Source organism: Physeter macrocephalus, chromosome 6 (assembly GCF_002837175.3).
Source record: "Physeter macrocephalus isolate SW-GA chromosome 6, ASM283717v5, whole genome shotgun sequence".
NCBI classification, from domain to species: Eukaryota; Metazoa; Chordata; class Mammalia; order Artiodactyla; family Physeteridae; genus Physeter; species Physeter macrocephalus.
This window is the reverse complement of record NC_041219.1, coordinates 68865750-68882081: the sequence shown is the minus strand read 5'-3', so window position 1 is coordinate 68882081 and position 16332 is coordinate 68865750. Positions and strand designations below refer to the sequence as shown.

The following is a 16332-nucleotide window of genomic DNA, read 5'->3' as shown; positions in this document are numbered from 1 at the left end:
GTTCAGGACCCTCACATCTGTGGGTGGCACAGTTTACTAATCATCGGGAAAATGCAAATCAAAAACCACAATGAGATATTATCTTACACCGGCCACAATGGCTGTCCTTAAAAAGGTAACAAATAACAAATATTGGTGAGGATGTGGAGAAAAGGGAACACTTGTACGCTGCTGATGGGAATCTAAATTGGTGCAGCCACTATGAAAAACAGTATGGAGGCTCCTCAAAAGATTAAAAATAGAACTACCATAGGATCTAGCAATTCTACTCCTGGATATATATATATATATATATATATATATATATATATATATCTGAAAAAAACAAAAACACTAATTCAAAAAGATACATGCACCCCAATGTTCATAGTAGCATTATCTACAATAGCCAAGATATGGAAGCAGCCTAAATGTGCATCAACAGATGAATGGATAAAGAAGACGTGGTGAATACATACACAGTGGAATATATTACTCAGCCGCAGAAAAGAATGAAATTTTGCCATTTGCAACAACATGGATGGACCTGGAGGGTATTATGTTTAGTGAAATAAGTGAGAAAAAGAGAAATACTGTATGTTTTGACTTATATGCTGAATCTAAAAAATGAAACAAATGAATAAATATAAGAGAACAGAAACAGACTCATACGTGCAGAGAACAAACTAGTGATTACCAGTGGGGAGAAGGGTGGGAGGAGCGGGGGGAAACAGGAGGAGGGGATTAAGAGGTACAAACTACTAGGTATAAAATAAATAAAAGGATGTAATGTACAACACAGAGAATGTTGCCAATGTTTTATAATAACTTTATATGGAGTATAATCTATAAAAATATCCAATTACTATGTTGTACACCTGAAACTAATATAGTATTGTAAGTCACTGTACTTCAATTTAAAAAGAAGTTATTTGGTGATCACAGTATACAGTGGGCTCTATAGAGAAAATGTGATTACTACTCAGTTAAATATTTTTCATTTCTATAAAGTAATTAGAACTGTAGAGAATTCAAAACTCAGTGAGCCTCTTACATAAATCTTATAAATATAGTCTCAATGCTAGGGAGAGATATTTGTGTTTTTTCCTCTCCCTAAAGTTAGTATATATATTGGGTAGCACTGAGAACAGCTAACTAAGTTTAGTAGTTGCTGGTAAACTAACTCTCTGGAGGGAAAAAAAAAAGCCTTGATTTTTAGTGTTTGTCAATTTCTGTGGTGTAAATACTCTCATCAAACTACCAGCATGTTATCACTAAATACTGAATTGGGAAGAGATGTATACACTCATCTCTCCCCAGCCAGTAGGAACTGGCTCCAGCGTACCACTTATTGTTGGCCATACATAAGTACTCTGTCAGAGAGTGCAAGAGGGATGGCCCAGTGAGTCACTGTTGGCATAGTAAATTGTTGGCAAGGTGCCATGGTCACATAAGAACTGTGAAACGCTTACCTACCAAAAACTTAGAATTAAGTATTGCTAATATTTCACTACCAAAACACTAATGTAATGTCTTTTTTTTCTTTTAATGCAGAATGTGTGAAGGAAGTTAAATCATTAATGTGGGTGTATGTACTAGTTGGAAATATTATACGTGGAATTGGTGAAACTCCCATCATGCCTTTGGGTATTTCCTACATAGAGGATTTTGCCAAATCTGAAAACTCTCCTTTATATATTGGTGAGTTGGAAAATCTGCCTTAGCCTCTTTTCAGGACAGTAAGCTCCTTGAGCATGGATATTAGTCATTTATTTGGATGCTTAGTGATTTCCAGAAGGATGAACAGAGTGCTTTGGCACAACTGGCCATCATTTAAAGTTTGTTGAATGGAGCAATTATGGGCTAACTCCAAATAAGCCACTTTGCTAAATCTGCTTTTTACTATTGAAAATGCCATTAATCTAGTGCCCCTGGAGTTCTATTTGACTCCTCCATTTGCTGGGCACCACTCTATACCCAATCTGTTAACAGATTTAGCAATGTTTTCTCCAAAATGTCTCATATTCAAAACCTTTCTCACTATTTTCATTACTTCTATTTTTGGTCAGGTCTTCATCACTTCATGTATATGTTATATAATTTCTATATTGGTCATTTTATCTGTAGTATTTATAATCAATTTCTTATAAAAATTCTTGCAGTATAATTTTTCTTCACTATTTTAAATGTCTTCTCTTTCATGTTGATGAAACATACTGACTCTTTATCTATTAAATATGAGCTCTCCACTTACTACTAGCTCTGCACTCAGTTTATCTATTTAGTTTCCTAAATAGTTTATCTTTATCACAATTTCTTTATAATAGCCAGGCTGTTTCATATTTTTCACAAATATCTGTCTTCATAATTTTGGTTATGTTTCCTGAAAATTCATTTTCTAAAATCTACCAGTATCTCCCACAATAGGCAACTTAAGATCCACCTTGTATGTTGTCTTACAATCTCCTGAATATTCTTAACTTATTATGCATAACTTGCTTATATTCCTTAGTTACTCCATCTGTTGTTGGTTATAAAATCGTAACTTTGAGTACAGGAACATTTTTCTGTTAAAGTAGAAATATCTTTTTAAAACCAGAAAAGTCAAAGTGGGTGAGAGAAGATAGTAACAGAGCTACATGTAATGAGGAGATTAAAATATTTAGGAACGATTATCCCAAGCAACTTTGGGTGATTTTGATGACTCACTGATTTTGCAATAATCTTTTGCAGTGTTTTTCTATTCAGTATTTGAAATCCATTCACATACTTATATTGAAAGATTACAGAATGCTCACCTGCAATAAATTAACAAACACCTTGTTAAAATATGTATTTCTTTTTTCAACAAATATTAGGGTGTATAACATAGAAACAATGGATAATCTCTACATGTATTAAGATGAATAAGATATTGTCCATACAAAGTTTAGTATGTAAATAACTACATAATTATAAATCAATAAAATCTGATAAATACGTGTATAATTAAATTTGAAAATTGCAGTAATTATTAATAATTAATAATCCATGTATAATTAAATAATTATACGTCAATTAGCTATACATCAAAAAAACAGTTCCATGTATGGCTCTGGAGTTTAGGAGAGAACATAAAAGCTAGACATAAAATTTAAGAATCATCTAAACAGAGACAAAAAATAAAATCAAGAGGGAGAAATTAGGTTGCCATAGGAGGTCAGATCCTACATAGTGAGGAGCCCTAGGATAAATTACTAGGGAGTGCTTCTACTTAAGTGAATAGAGTAAGAGGAAGAAAACTCAAAGAAGGGGTAGTCATAAGGGACAAGACTAAGACAATAAATGAATGTATAGTTTTGTAAGTCTTCAGAGGAAAATGTCCAAAGAAAGTTGACCAATTAAGAAGATGAAGACCACTCACTGGTAAGTGGCCAAGAGATCACTGAGGCTACCTGCGAGTATTTTGAGTAGAATGTGAAAGAATTTGAGTAAAGCAGAGGCAGAGTATAATGACAGGAAAGAAATCAGGGTGAATTTGAGAAATTGTACCAATCACTGGATGTAGGGGAGACTGAACAAATACACAAGAGGGAGTGTTTGGTTGAGCAAGACCTCAGAGAAAATAGAAAGGGTTAGTGTCTCACAGACATAGAGAACAGACTTGTGGTTGCCAAGGGGGAGGAGGTGTAGGGGAGGGATGGATTGGGAGTTTGAAATGAGCAGAGGCAAACTATTATATACAGAATGGATAAACAACAAGGTGCTACTGTGTAGCACAGGGAACCATATTCAATATCCTGTGACAAACCATCATGGAAAAGAATATATATATATATATATATATATATATGACACTTTGCTGTAAAGAAAAATTAACACAACATTGTAAATCAACTATACTTCAATGAAATTAAAAAAAAGTTTTGAAAGGGTTAATGTCAAGAAATCAGGTGTGTACAAGGTGGACTAGCCCATAAACCATGGAGAAGGCAGAGGCAATCCGTGAAGACATATTTTGAAGTAAAGAGGAAGAAAGTTGAAGAAGCTCAAGCCTGGATTTTCAGTAAGCAGGGAGGGCTCAGCATAGACTCAGAATAGTAGACAAATCATGAGATAGCTGATGATAACTGTCCAGAAGAGTAAAAAGTCAAGTGAGGATGGAGGAGACTGATGGAAATGGAAGATAAGAATGTGGAGGGTAAGAAAGGACATGACGGTAAGGGGGAAGAGAAGTATCAGTAAAAATGAGGACAGAGCCAAAGGAAGTTTCAAGTGGTAGATTTGGAAGTGAAGCTTTCCTGAGGAATATGCCACAAGATATTTATCATAACATAGTATTTCTTTAAAAATCCTCCAAAAATGTGACTGTGGAAGGCAACAAAAGAATTTTGCTCTATACTGTGACTTTCTCAATAGTAAGATTCCAGCTGTAATACTGATGGAACCATAGAATCAAAATATCCACCCATGATACAGTAGTGATAATTCTATTCCAATATCGGACACAGTAGTAGTTTACTCACAAGACACAACAAAACTCACCGAAAAAGGCCATCACTTTAACCAGTCTCTAATACCACAAGAGAAAATGGCTTTGAATCATAATAGGGACAGTCCCACTAATATCTTTGTCTTAGCAATTTATCAGGTCAAGTTGAGATTGTGGAGATATGCTGTCACAGAATTTAAAGATTCCCATTTCCTTAGTTTTATTTCAAAATTATTATTAAGGAATGAAGTCATACATACACACTGACAATTTTTTTTTTCACACAGACAATTTTAAGTAAGTTAGTCTTTCATAAGAGAAAAGGAATATTTTCATCTTGGAGAAGGGCGTTTGCACACAATATGGTCACCCTGCTGCAGCCAGTCGCTTCTAACTGCAGATCTTTACCTGTAACCGAGTGTGAAAGAGAATTTGGACGCTTAGAGAAAGTGGCTTCAAATTAGGCGGCTCCTGTTTCAACATTTAAACAAACATCCTTGTTACTTATACGTACACCAAGTTTAATTTTCCTACAGATTGAACACATAAGGCAAAAATATCTAAGGTAAAAACAATTCAATCTTCAGACTCTTCATGGGATTAGAACTCTTTATGTGGGTGTATAACTTTATATTTTCCTTTATTTTTAGGGTTTATAGAAACAGGAGCCATCATTGGTCCTTTGATTGGACTTTCGTTAGCGTCATTCTGTGCAAATGTTTATGTTGACACTGGATCGGTGAACACAGGTAACTCCATAAAATCTATTTATACAGTGTCTAGAGTACACAAAGCATCATCAGGTATGTTATCACATTTAATTGTTGCTTTACCTGACCCTCAGTTAGATAGAATCTCCACTTTCCAGGTGACCAAATTGAAGTTGAGGAGTTTAAATAATTTTCAATATTTCAAACCAGTGAGCAGGAGAGCAAAATACAGTGCTGATCTTCTGACTCAAAATCCAGGGCTCTTCTACTGCACTAATCATATTTCTTGTTTTCAAAAGATTTAAGCACATAGGTTTGAATTTTTTTTAAGTCAAGCAATCATTTGAGGATGACGAAATAGAACCTGTCACTCTTTAATATGTACCTATTTATAAATTCCTTACATGATAGGACAGATAGTCAAACTAGCTTATTGCTAGACTGTATTGTAACACCACATATTGTCAGACAAGTTTTATCAATGTCTGAATTATATGCAAATTCTGTACTTGGATAGAACCTGACAATTGTAATAATTTTCTATAGTTCATAAAGGAAATAGTGACTCAAGCTAATAAAAAATGTGTGTATCTCTTTACAGATGATCTGACCATAACTCCCACTGATACTCGTTGGGTTGGTGCATGGTGGTTTGGCTTTTTGGTTTGTGCAGGAGTGAATGTGCTTACTTCAATTCCTTTTTTCGTTTTGCCCAAAACGCTTCCAAAGGAAGGACTAGAGGATATTGCGGAGACTGTTAAAAAAGACAAAGAAGAGAAACAAAGCGAAGTCAGGAAGAAAAGGGTTGGAATCACTAAAGGCAAATATAACCATTTTAGATTTTATAATTTACTTTTTATTTTCTATAGTTGTGTCTGTATCTTAGTCTATTACAATATGCTAGGCTGAGTTAAAACAATTGGTCACTGACAGCAATCAATAATGTCTAGCTGTGCTACTACAATAATGTTTTCCCACGCTATCACATGGGAGTGAATGATATAGTTTAGAACCTGACTTAGATCAGCATTTATATGAAATTTTATGTCAATCTGGGTACTCAATAAATAAATACATAATTACATAAATTAGGTCCCACCTGCCTTAAAAAATCTATTTTACAGAGAGCATAGGTCTAATTAAAAAAGAAACTCAAACCAAGAACAAAAGGAGGAAAAAATATACGCTAATCCAAATAAGTACCATATAGGTCTGAAACCAAAAGTATTAGCTGAGCTGTGAGCTTCTTGGAAGTTAAGGCAGAAAAGAAAAAAGGCACCTCAATCACAGGTCATATAATTATCTATATTTGAGAGTGGAAAGGATAACAATTCTTAAAGAGAAATTGTTGCCCAAGTAACTAGTTGTAAAAAAAAGAAAAAAATTATATGATGTACAATACAGGCAATATTGAGTCACATAGTTGTTTTCCAGCAAAATCAGGAGCATATTTCACGTAACAGGTTATTTTTGGTATAGATCCTCAACAAAAGCTCAGAGCATAATTTACAGAAGGTGTGTCTATGGGAAACTAAGTAAGGTTATCTATGTGTAGTATTCAAGAATACTCGTTCTCAAACTTGGCCACATATTGGAATCACCTAGGGAATTTTTTAAATTACTGATGCAGGGAAATTTTGTAGTATTACCCAGAGGTCTGATTTAATTAGTATAAGGTATGGCCTGGGCCTTGGAATTCTTAAAGAGTGTCGATTTGGAAGGTGGTGGGGGGCTTAGTTTCCTTACCTCAAAGATAGGGATAAAATACTATTTATTATTATAAAGTTGTTGGGTGAAGGGAAAAGGAGTTCTGACACATATTACTATTATTATTGCTTACTAGTATTAGTATTATTATTGTTGATGTTGCCAGTTCTACCATCACCCGTAAATTATAACATCAATTTGCACAGAATTTTTAGCAGTTACAAATTCACTTAAACCACAATTGAACATAATTTAATACTTCTCATATCATTAGGAGCCAATTCAGAATCTTACAAATTCTCAGAGTCCTTACGATTATATTCACAACTCTTGTCAAAGGGCCGGTATGGACTGGTAGGGAATTTTAACCCAGAATATCATTTATAGTCTGCAAGATAAACTAGGAAAGGGCTTAACTTAGTATATGACATCTAGAAAAGAAATTGAAACTACTGAGACACATCTATTAGGACAGTATGTCAACAAACATGCGTGACTTCAAAAGCGCCAAAGAGCTGTGAACACAAGTCACTTCTCTGCCATGTACTTTATGCATAAATATGAATTCTGCAACTAGAATTCATTTATTTGCACTAAACTATGCTTCCTCCTCTTCCAAGTTGTTTACTGCTTGATACTTTGCTCAATTGGATTTTAGGCTGTTTATTAAGCAAACCAGGATAATACACAATAAGTAAGGCAATCAAGACAGAGAACATGAAGACAGGAAAAGTGAAAAGAAACTATAAGTGAGACTTTGACCCAAAATGGAGACAGTGTGACCTAGAACATTTGCTAGAGCTGGCCTCAAATTTGGCTCTGAGCTTTGTCTGTCCACACAAACAGGAAAACATTCGGTTAACTCATTTACATGGTCTTTAGTATATAGCAAATGAATCAGGACCTCAGGGAGCGAGACCTGGGGGTTGGTATTTTAAAAGACTGTGAACCGTTAGAAGCAAAGAAATGCCTAGTACTTGAGAAAATTTATATTTCATGAATTTCCACATCTAACTACATTTTAAATGTTCAGAAATGATTAATCAATATTTGAGTGTGAACTTCTTTATCAAATTGATTTCCTTCCTGGCTTTAGAGGACAGAACAGGAGAACAAGCATCTTTCATTCTAGATGATCTCTAGAGAAGAGAGGATATTAGTACAAGTAAAAGAGAAGGATAAGAAAGAAATGGTGTGAACTCGGACAATATTTTTGTCATGTAATAGTTATACTTTTTCCTTAAGACATGTTAGTAACTTAGTGAAGGCAAAACGACTGTGTTCTGATCCCTTCCCACTCAGCTGCCTCACTGTCTTGCAGAAGCTACCAAAACAATGATACAACTTTAGCTTTCAAGGGGCAAAAAGAATCAAGAAACACATGTGCATTATAAAACAGAAAAACATACTTTAGAGGGGAGGTTGATGTTTCAGAAAAAGTCAATCATAAAATGCAAAGCCAAGTTTGTATGACACTGTTGTCATCCTTTCCTTTCAGATTTTTTACCATTCATGAAAAGTCTTTTGTGCAACCCAGTTTACATGCTTTTCATACTAGTAAGTGTGCTGCAATTCAATGCATTTGTCAATATGATCTCCTTCATGCCTAAATATCTGGAACAGCACTATGGAAAATCAGCTTCAGATGCAATCTTTCTCATTGGTATGTTTGTTCTTCTCTGCAATTGTAGCCCACCTTTTTTCCCATGAAATGGTGAACAGCGTGATGATGGGTCTAGGAAACTCCTCAATTGAAATCTGTTAGGATATTTTTGCCTCTGGTAATCTCCCCTCCCCACGCCCCCCCCCCACCCCTGTCTGCTCTCCAGGGAAATCAAGAGAGGGTAAGGAAGGGAAGAAGACAGAAAATCCTGCTTTTCTTCTTTCTTTGGCTCTTTTTGTAGTCAGAATGCAAATTTGAAATATTTGTGGAAAGTTTAGGGAATGTACAAGTTAGATACAATTTTCAGATTGGTAATTCATTTATGTAAAAAGGAAGACAGAGTTAACTCATCAGGAATTTTGTTTCACATCCAGGTTTTACTTTTTTGGCTCCAATTCATGAATTCCGTGGTTTCTAACTTAGTTCCCTGGCTCCCCTGGTGTTTTGAGATGTCTCTGCAGCCCATACATTCTGATTTTCCTGCAACCACACTAACCTCGGTGGTTCTACTCCACCCTGAGTTTCTCCTGGGATCTTTTTTACTGTTTTGAAAAGAGAATTTCCAGATTACATGTACCCACATCACCTAGAGAGTTTGTTAAAAGTTCAGATACCTGGGACCCATCTCAAATATACTAAATTAGACTCTCTGGAATGGGACTTGAGAATGGATATTAAACAAGCTCTCCCAAGAGTGTGATTCAGTGAACAGACCCTGGCACTGTAAGGATGAAACCTAGGGCTGTTTTTTCCCTTTCTTTTTCCTTTTTTGGGGGGAGGATTGGGGGAGGGAGAGTGCTAGACAGTAGCAGCAAGACATGAAATGTAAAGACACTTGACAATCACAGGCTCAGCAAAGTACCTCTAAAATACCTTGAGCTGAGTCAAATTCTTAACAATCAGAGTGGGAATAAAAAGCTGCAGAATCATACAAATCATTCTATGTATGATTATATAATACTGTGTATGTTATATACAAATCATTATATATATAATCCCACCTGAAAGAATGGAAAGCAATAAATGACTGGTCGACTTTGACTCGTCACTTCTACCTAGATCCTAAGAAAAGAGATATAGACCGTGATCCCTGCATGCAAGAAATTTACAACTTACTGCTATTAATTAAATGAATGACAATGATAACAGTCTTCCAAAATATATTTCGATGTTGTGGGGCATTTTAAAATCTCTCTGTATGTAATACATAACTAAGTGGGGATAAATTTAAATTAGCCTTCTTCACTATGAGTTGGACCTAAATGGTTTTTTATGTGAGACATATTAGATAAATGTGTTATCATATTTTTTCCTTTGCTAAGTCACTTTGTACATAATCTTTTATTTGCATTTATAGGTATTTATAACTTACCTCCAATATGCATTGGATATATAGTTGGTGGTTTAATTATGAAGAAGTTCAAGATTACTGTCATACAAGCTGCCCACATAGGATGTTGGTTATCTTTAACTGAGTATCTTCTCTATTTTTTGTGTTTTCTCATGATCTGTGATAATTCTTCAGTTGCTGGCATGACCACCTCTTATGAAGGGTATGTTGTTTTCTAATGAATGTCATACTCTTTCAAAAGTTAATAACATATTTTCTACAGTGATTACTCATGACCAGATTATTTGCTCATTGGAGTTAATGGCAGGAATTTGTGGTCTTTCTCTATCTTATTAAAGAGGTTGGGAATATATCACAGAGTTAGTGAGCTTATGATTGCATGTGTGTGTGTATGTGTGTGTGTGTGTGTGTGTGTGTGTGTGTCTTTGTGATGTCCTAGTAGATAGTAAAAGGAATATCACAGAAACTAGTTATGGCTTTAGGTTGTATTAGGATGTGTTATTCATACATTTTATACAACCATAAATAGGTAAAATTAAGAGTTGACTATACAGTCTCAATCACCTCTATATGGTTCCACGATGGGCTTAAATTTAACGTAACTGAATCCTAATACATGATATATCGATGCTTATATAAATTTATTTATTTTATTTGTATAGGTATATCTATATTGTTGAATGGTTTTAGATTTGCATTTTGAGGGTTACCTGGGTTCACAGGAAGGTTTTGCATAGTGATATGAATTTTTAAAAGTCATTTGTAGGACATATCTAGATAATGGAGTGATTAGTTGAAATGAAGAGCATCCTAAAATGGTCCCTTTAAAATTACCAAGGACTATACAATTGGAATAATATTAAATACGTAATCATAAAAGTAATTTTATATAGTATCTTATTTGAGTCTTGCAAATTCCATTTAAGATAGCTGTTATTTCCATTTGACAGATGAAGAATTGAGATTCAGAGAGATTAAGTGACAAAGGGAGGTCATGGAAAACCTCTTCAACTCCATCAATATATAAAAATAGAATTTAAAATTGGTAAAATCTTAAAAATTATCTCCATCTCCAATTATCCTGATTCCCAGAGCAAATATGTAAAAAGGCATAATCTAGTCATGAGTCAGGACTTTAATTCAGTTTCTAGACTCCCATGCTAGCGTTCTTTTCATCATATTACATTGAACATAAGAAAAGCAATCTTGTTAGACCTTTAGATCTGTTTTTAAATTGAAGTATAGTTGATTTACAATGTGTTAGTTTCAGGTGTACAGCAAAGTGATTCAGTTACACACACACATATATATAAATATATATATATTCTTTTTCAGATTCTTTTCCATTATAGGTTATTACAAGATATTGAATATAGTTCCCTGTGCTATACAGTAGTTCTTGTTGTTTATTTTATATAAACTATTTATTTTTTATATAATTCTATTTATTTTTTATAGTGTATATCTGTTCATCTCAAACTCCTAATTTATCCCTCCCTTCTTTCCACTTTGGTAACCATAAATTTGTTTTCTACGTCTGTGAGTCTGTTTCTGTTTTGTAAATAAGTTCATTTGTATCATTTTGTTTAGATTACACCTAAGTGATATCATATAATATTTGTCTTTCTCTGTGTTAGGCCCTTTTTTTTTTTTTTTTTTTTGCGGTACGCGGGCCTCTCACCGATGTGGCCTCTGTGGCCTCTCCCGTTGCGGAGCACAGGCTCCGAACGCGCAGGCTCAGCGGCCATGGCTCACGGGCCCAGCCGCTCCGCGGCACATGGGATCTTCCCGGACCGGGGCACGAACCTGCGTCCCCTGCATCGGCAGGCGGACTCTCAACCACTGCGCCACCAGGGAAGCCCTAGGCCCTTTTAAAAAAACTTTTTTCCCCTGGTTTTACTGAGATATAGTCGACAAAAAACATCACGTAGGTTTAAGGTGTATAATCTGATGATTTGATACATTATATATTGCAAAATGATTATCACAATAAGGTTAGTTAACACATCCATCACCTCACATATTTACAATTTTGTGTGTGTGTGTGTGGTAACTTTTAAGATCTACTCTCTTGGGAACTTTAAAACATACAGTATTGTTAACCATAGTCACTAGGATGTACATCGTATCCCCAGAAATTATTCACCTCGTCTCTGCAAGCTTGTCCCTTTGACCATCTTTCCCCATTCCTTTTCCTACCTCCCAGCATCCACCAATCTACTGTTTCCGTGAGTTCAGTTTTTTTAGATTCCACAAATTACTGAGATCATATAGCATTTTTCTTTCTCTTTCTGACTTACTTCACTTTGCATAAAGCCCTCAAGGCTCATCCATATTGTCACAAATGGCAGAATTTCCTTCTTTTCTACGGTGGGTGATATTCCATTTTGTGTGTGTGTGTGTGTATACATATACCACATTTTCTTTATCCATTCATCTGTCAATGCACACATAGGTTATTTCCATGTCTTGGTTATTATTGTGAATAATGAATGCTTCAATGAACACAGGAATAGAGATATCTCTTCAATCGTCTATTTTCATTCCTTTGGATAAATACCCAGAAGTGGAATTGCTGGACCATATGGTAGTTCTGTTTATAATTTCTTGAGGACACTCCATTACTGTTTTCCACAGTGGCTCTATCAATTTACATTCCCACCAAAAGTGCACAAGGTTTCCCTTTTCTCTACATTCTTGCCAGCATTTGTTATCTCTTTCCTTTTGATAATAGACATCCCCTTAAACATCCTAATAGGTGTGAGGTGATATCTCATTGTGGTTTTGATCTGCATTTCCCTGATAATTAGTGATGTTGAGCATCTTTTCATTTACCTGTTTGGCTGTTTGTATGTCTTCTTTGGAAAAAATGTCTATTCAGGTCTTCTGCCCATTTCTAAATTAGATCATTTGGTTTTTGTTATTGAGTTGTATGAGTTCTTAATATTTTGGAAATTAACCTCTTATCAGATATATGATTTGCAACTATTTTCCCCCATTTCATAGGTTGCCTTTTCATTTCGTTGATGGTTTCACTTTCTGTGCAGCAGCTTTTCAGTTTGACATCATCCCACTCATTTATTTTTCCTTTTGTTACTTGTGCTTTTGTTGTCAAATCCAAAAAACTCATTGCCAATACTGGAGTTAAGGAACTTAGCCTTTATGTTTTCTTCTAGGAGTTTCATGGTTTCTGGTCTTAAATTTAAATCTTAATCAACTTGAGTTGATTTTTGTGTATGGTGTAAGATAAGGATCCAGTTTCATTCTTCTGCATGTGGCTGTCTGGTTTTCCCGCCACCATTTATGAAGAGACTTTCCCAACCCTATCATATATATTCCTGGCTCCTTTGTTGTAAATTAATTGTCATACATGCATAGGTTTTTTTCTGGGCTTTCTATTCTGTTCCATTGATCTATGTGACTGTTTTTATGCCAATACCATACTCTTTTAATTACAATAGCTTTGTAATATGGTTTGAAACCAGGAAGTATGATATTTACACTTTATTCTTCTTTCTCAAGATTCCTTTGACTATTCAGGGTCTTTGTGGCTGTAGGATGGGTTCTGTGGCTGCCTAGGCTCTCTGGCCAGGTTTTCTGGATGGGTAGGACTGGAGGCTATACTTAGCAGTTGGGTGGAGCTCCATGGCCAGGGTGGCCTGTTGACTGGGAACCCAAACCAGGCAGAACTGCCAACCGAGCTCTCTGGCCAGATGGGGTCACCACTAAGCTCTGCAGATGGGCAGAGGCACTAGCTGGGATCCCTGCTTGGGCACTGCTGCAAGCAGGAATGCAGTTTACCAAGATCTGACTGCTGGTTGCTGTAAGTCCTTCCCCCCCACCTCTCCTTCTCCAGTGGTCAAACCCCACATATTCTCCCAGTGATCCCCTTGTGGAAAGATCTGAGTGGGCCTCCTGGAAAGCATTCCACAATCTGGGGACACTGGGCTTTCTTTTCCCACTGGAGAAACCATAGGCTTAGGGGGGCTGTCTTGATGTGGTGTTGTGCTAGCCTGAGGGAGGGGCAATCTGCTCAGAGTGTTACTGCTCCTGTTATCCTTCTAAGGTCATCCTTTTCAGTCTCTGTGGCTCAGGAGGTGCTTCAGCCTCACAACTGTGTTCTGGGATTTTCACAGTGGTGTCTTGTTTATGGATAGTTGCTAATTGGTCTTCTTGATGATCACTGAACACTTTTTATACTAGAAGAATATATTTGTTCACTCAAGTAGTTTTATTTCTGGAGCTAAATATACTATATACATTATAAATTGCACTTACAGACTTTGTTCTTACAGATTTTGAGCGCTTGAGATTGTTTTTATAAAATATGATCTCTCTTGTTATTTTCCACCACGTGGACCAACACTGGGATTTGTTCATCTTCATTTTTGAGTTCTAATTAATACCTGGAAAAATACTTTCTGTGTAGTAGGTGTTCAGTTAATGCTTGTTTATTGGCTTTTGTTTACCTGAAAGAAATAATTGAAAAACTGGCTGTTGTCACCAAAGTAAGGTGTATTTTCTTGCAGACTTATAGTATCCAAGCCATACATTGACAGTTGGAAGATTTCTGCTTCTATTTTGGGGAGTAGAAGAAATATAATTGGGAATTGAGCTGAAAAGAAAAAGAAAATGCTCTAATATTCTTTCAATATCCATGGCATTATTTTAAATCATTTCAGAGTGCAACAAGATTTACATGTGGGAAATGTCATCCTTGCTGACTGCAACATGGATTGTAACTGTCCAACTAAAATATGGGACCCTGTATGTGGAAACGATGGTTTGTCATACATGTCAGCTTGTCTTGCAGGTTGTGAGACATCCTCTGGAACAGGAATAAACATGGTAACACATCTTATTGGCCTTTTATACAGAACTTTTGTTTTATGCACTGCATTGGCACATTCCAACTATGAAGTGGGTCCATATTTGACAAAAGTAAAATTAAAGTCTTTCCTCAAAACCAAATTAAAAATTTTTTGTGGAAAAAATAAGTTACCTTCTATGTGCTCACTTAATTTATCTTTTACTTCCTAGATCTTATTTGAAATCTTCTGCATGTCTGAGCTCTGATCTTTAATTTCATAACAGTTGACATTATTACTTAATTTCATTTAAAAATACTCTAGACTGAAAAAAATACTCTAGACTGAAAAAAATACTCTAGACTGAGATAAAGTAGGCAGTTTTGCTCTCAATTATCTAGTCAATCTCTTTGCTGGGTTTTTTTTCTTTTTTCCTGTGTATATGTACATATGTACTTTCTGTATTTTTACACCATGAAGCTTTTTAAGCAGATAGAATTGGGCATGTTTTCTTGCCTAAAAAATGTCACTTATAATGTTGGTTGGTGATCAAAATAAAATACAAATTTTGATTTTTTTTTTTATTGCTGGGTCAAAACGTATACAAAATTCTAACGTTTATAATGGTTATTTATTCATTTATTTAAAACAACTTTATTGGAGTATAATTGCTTTACAATGGTGTGTTAGTTTCTGCTTTATAACAAAGTGAATCAGTTATACATATACATATGTCCCCATACTTCTTCCCTCTTGAGTCTCCCTCCCTCCCACCCTCCCTATCCCAGCCCTCTAGGTGGTCACAAAGCACCAAGCTGATCTCCCTGTGCTATGCGGCTGCTTCTCACTAGCTATCTATTTTACATTTGGTAGTGTATATCTGTCCATGCCACTCTCTCTTTCTCACAGCTTACCCTTCCCCCTCCCTATATCCTCAAGTCCACTCTCTAGTAGGTCTGTGTCTTTATTCCTGTCTTACCCCTAGGTTCTTCATGACATTTTTTCCCCTTAGATTCCATATATATGTGTTAGCATACAGTATTTGTTTTGTTGATGGACACTTAGGTTGCTTCCATATCATGGCTATTGTAAATAGAGCTGCAATGAACATTTTGGTACATGACTCTTTTTGAATTATGGTTTCTCAGGGTATATGCCCAGTAGTGGGATTGTTGGGTTGTATGGTAGTTGTATTTTTAGTCTTTTAAGGAACCTCCATACTGTACTCCATAGTGGCTGTATCAATTTACTTTCCCACCAACAGTGCAAGAGGGCTCCCTTTCCTCCACGCCCGCTCCAGCATTTATTGTTTGTAGATTTTTTGAAGATGGCCATTCTGACTGGTGTGAGGTGATACCTCAATGTAGTTTTGATTTGCATTTCTCTAATGTTTAGTGATGTTGAGCATTCTTTCATGTGTTTGTGGCATTCTGTATATCTTCTTTGGAGAAATGTCTATTTAGGTCTTCTGCCCATTTTTGGATTGGGTTGTTTGTTTTTTTGATATTTAGTTGCATGGGCTGCTTGTAAATTTTGGAGCTTAATCGTTTTTCAGTTGCTTCATTTGCAAATATTTTCTCCCATTCTGAGGGTTGTCTTTTCGTCTTGTTTATGGTTTCCTTTGCTGTGCTAAAGCTTTTAAG

General features: G+C 35.6%; 1 protein-coding gene across 4 annotated transcripts in view; it reads left to right on the top strand.

The window, feature by feature from the left end:
* SLCO1A2 (solute carrier organic anion transporter family member 1A2) overlaps positions 1–16332 on the top strand; it is a 101128-nt gene that overhangs the window by 65714 nt on the left and 19082 nt on the right. For all 4 annotated transcript variants that reach the window (XM_007127992.3, XM_007127993.1, XM_055085156.1 and 1 more), the window contains 6 exons: positions 1534–1680; positions 5101–5199; positions 5762–5980; positions 8366–8530; positions 9888–10083; positions 14564–14729. In XM_007127992.3, coding sequence (XP_007128054.1) covers positions 1534–1680; positions 5101–5199; positions 5762–5980; positions 8366–8530; positions 9888–10083; positions 14564–14729 — 992 coding nt within the window. The remainder of the gene's footprint in view (positions 1–1533; positions 1681–5100; positions 5200–5761; positions 5981–8365; positions 8531–9887; positions 10084–14563; positions 14730–16332) is intronic.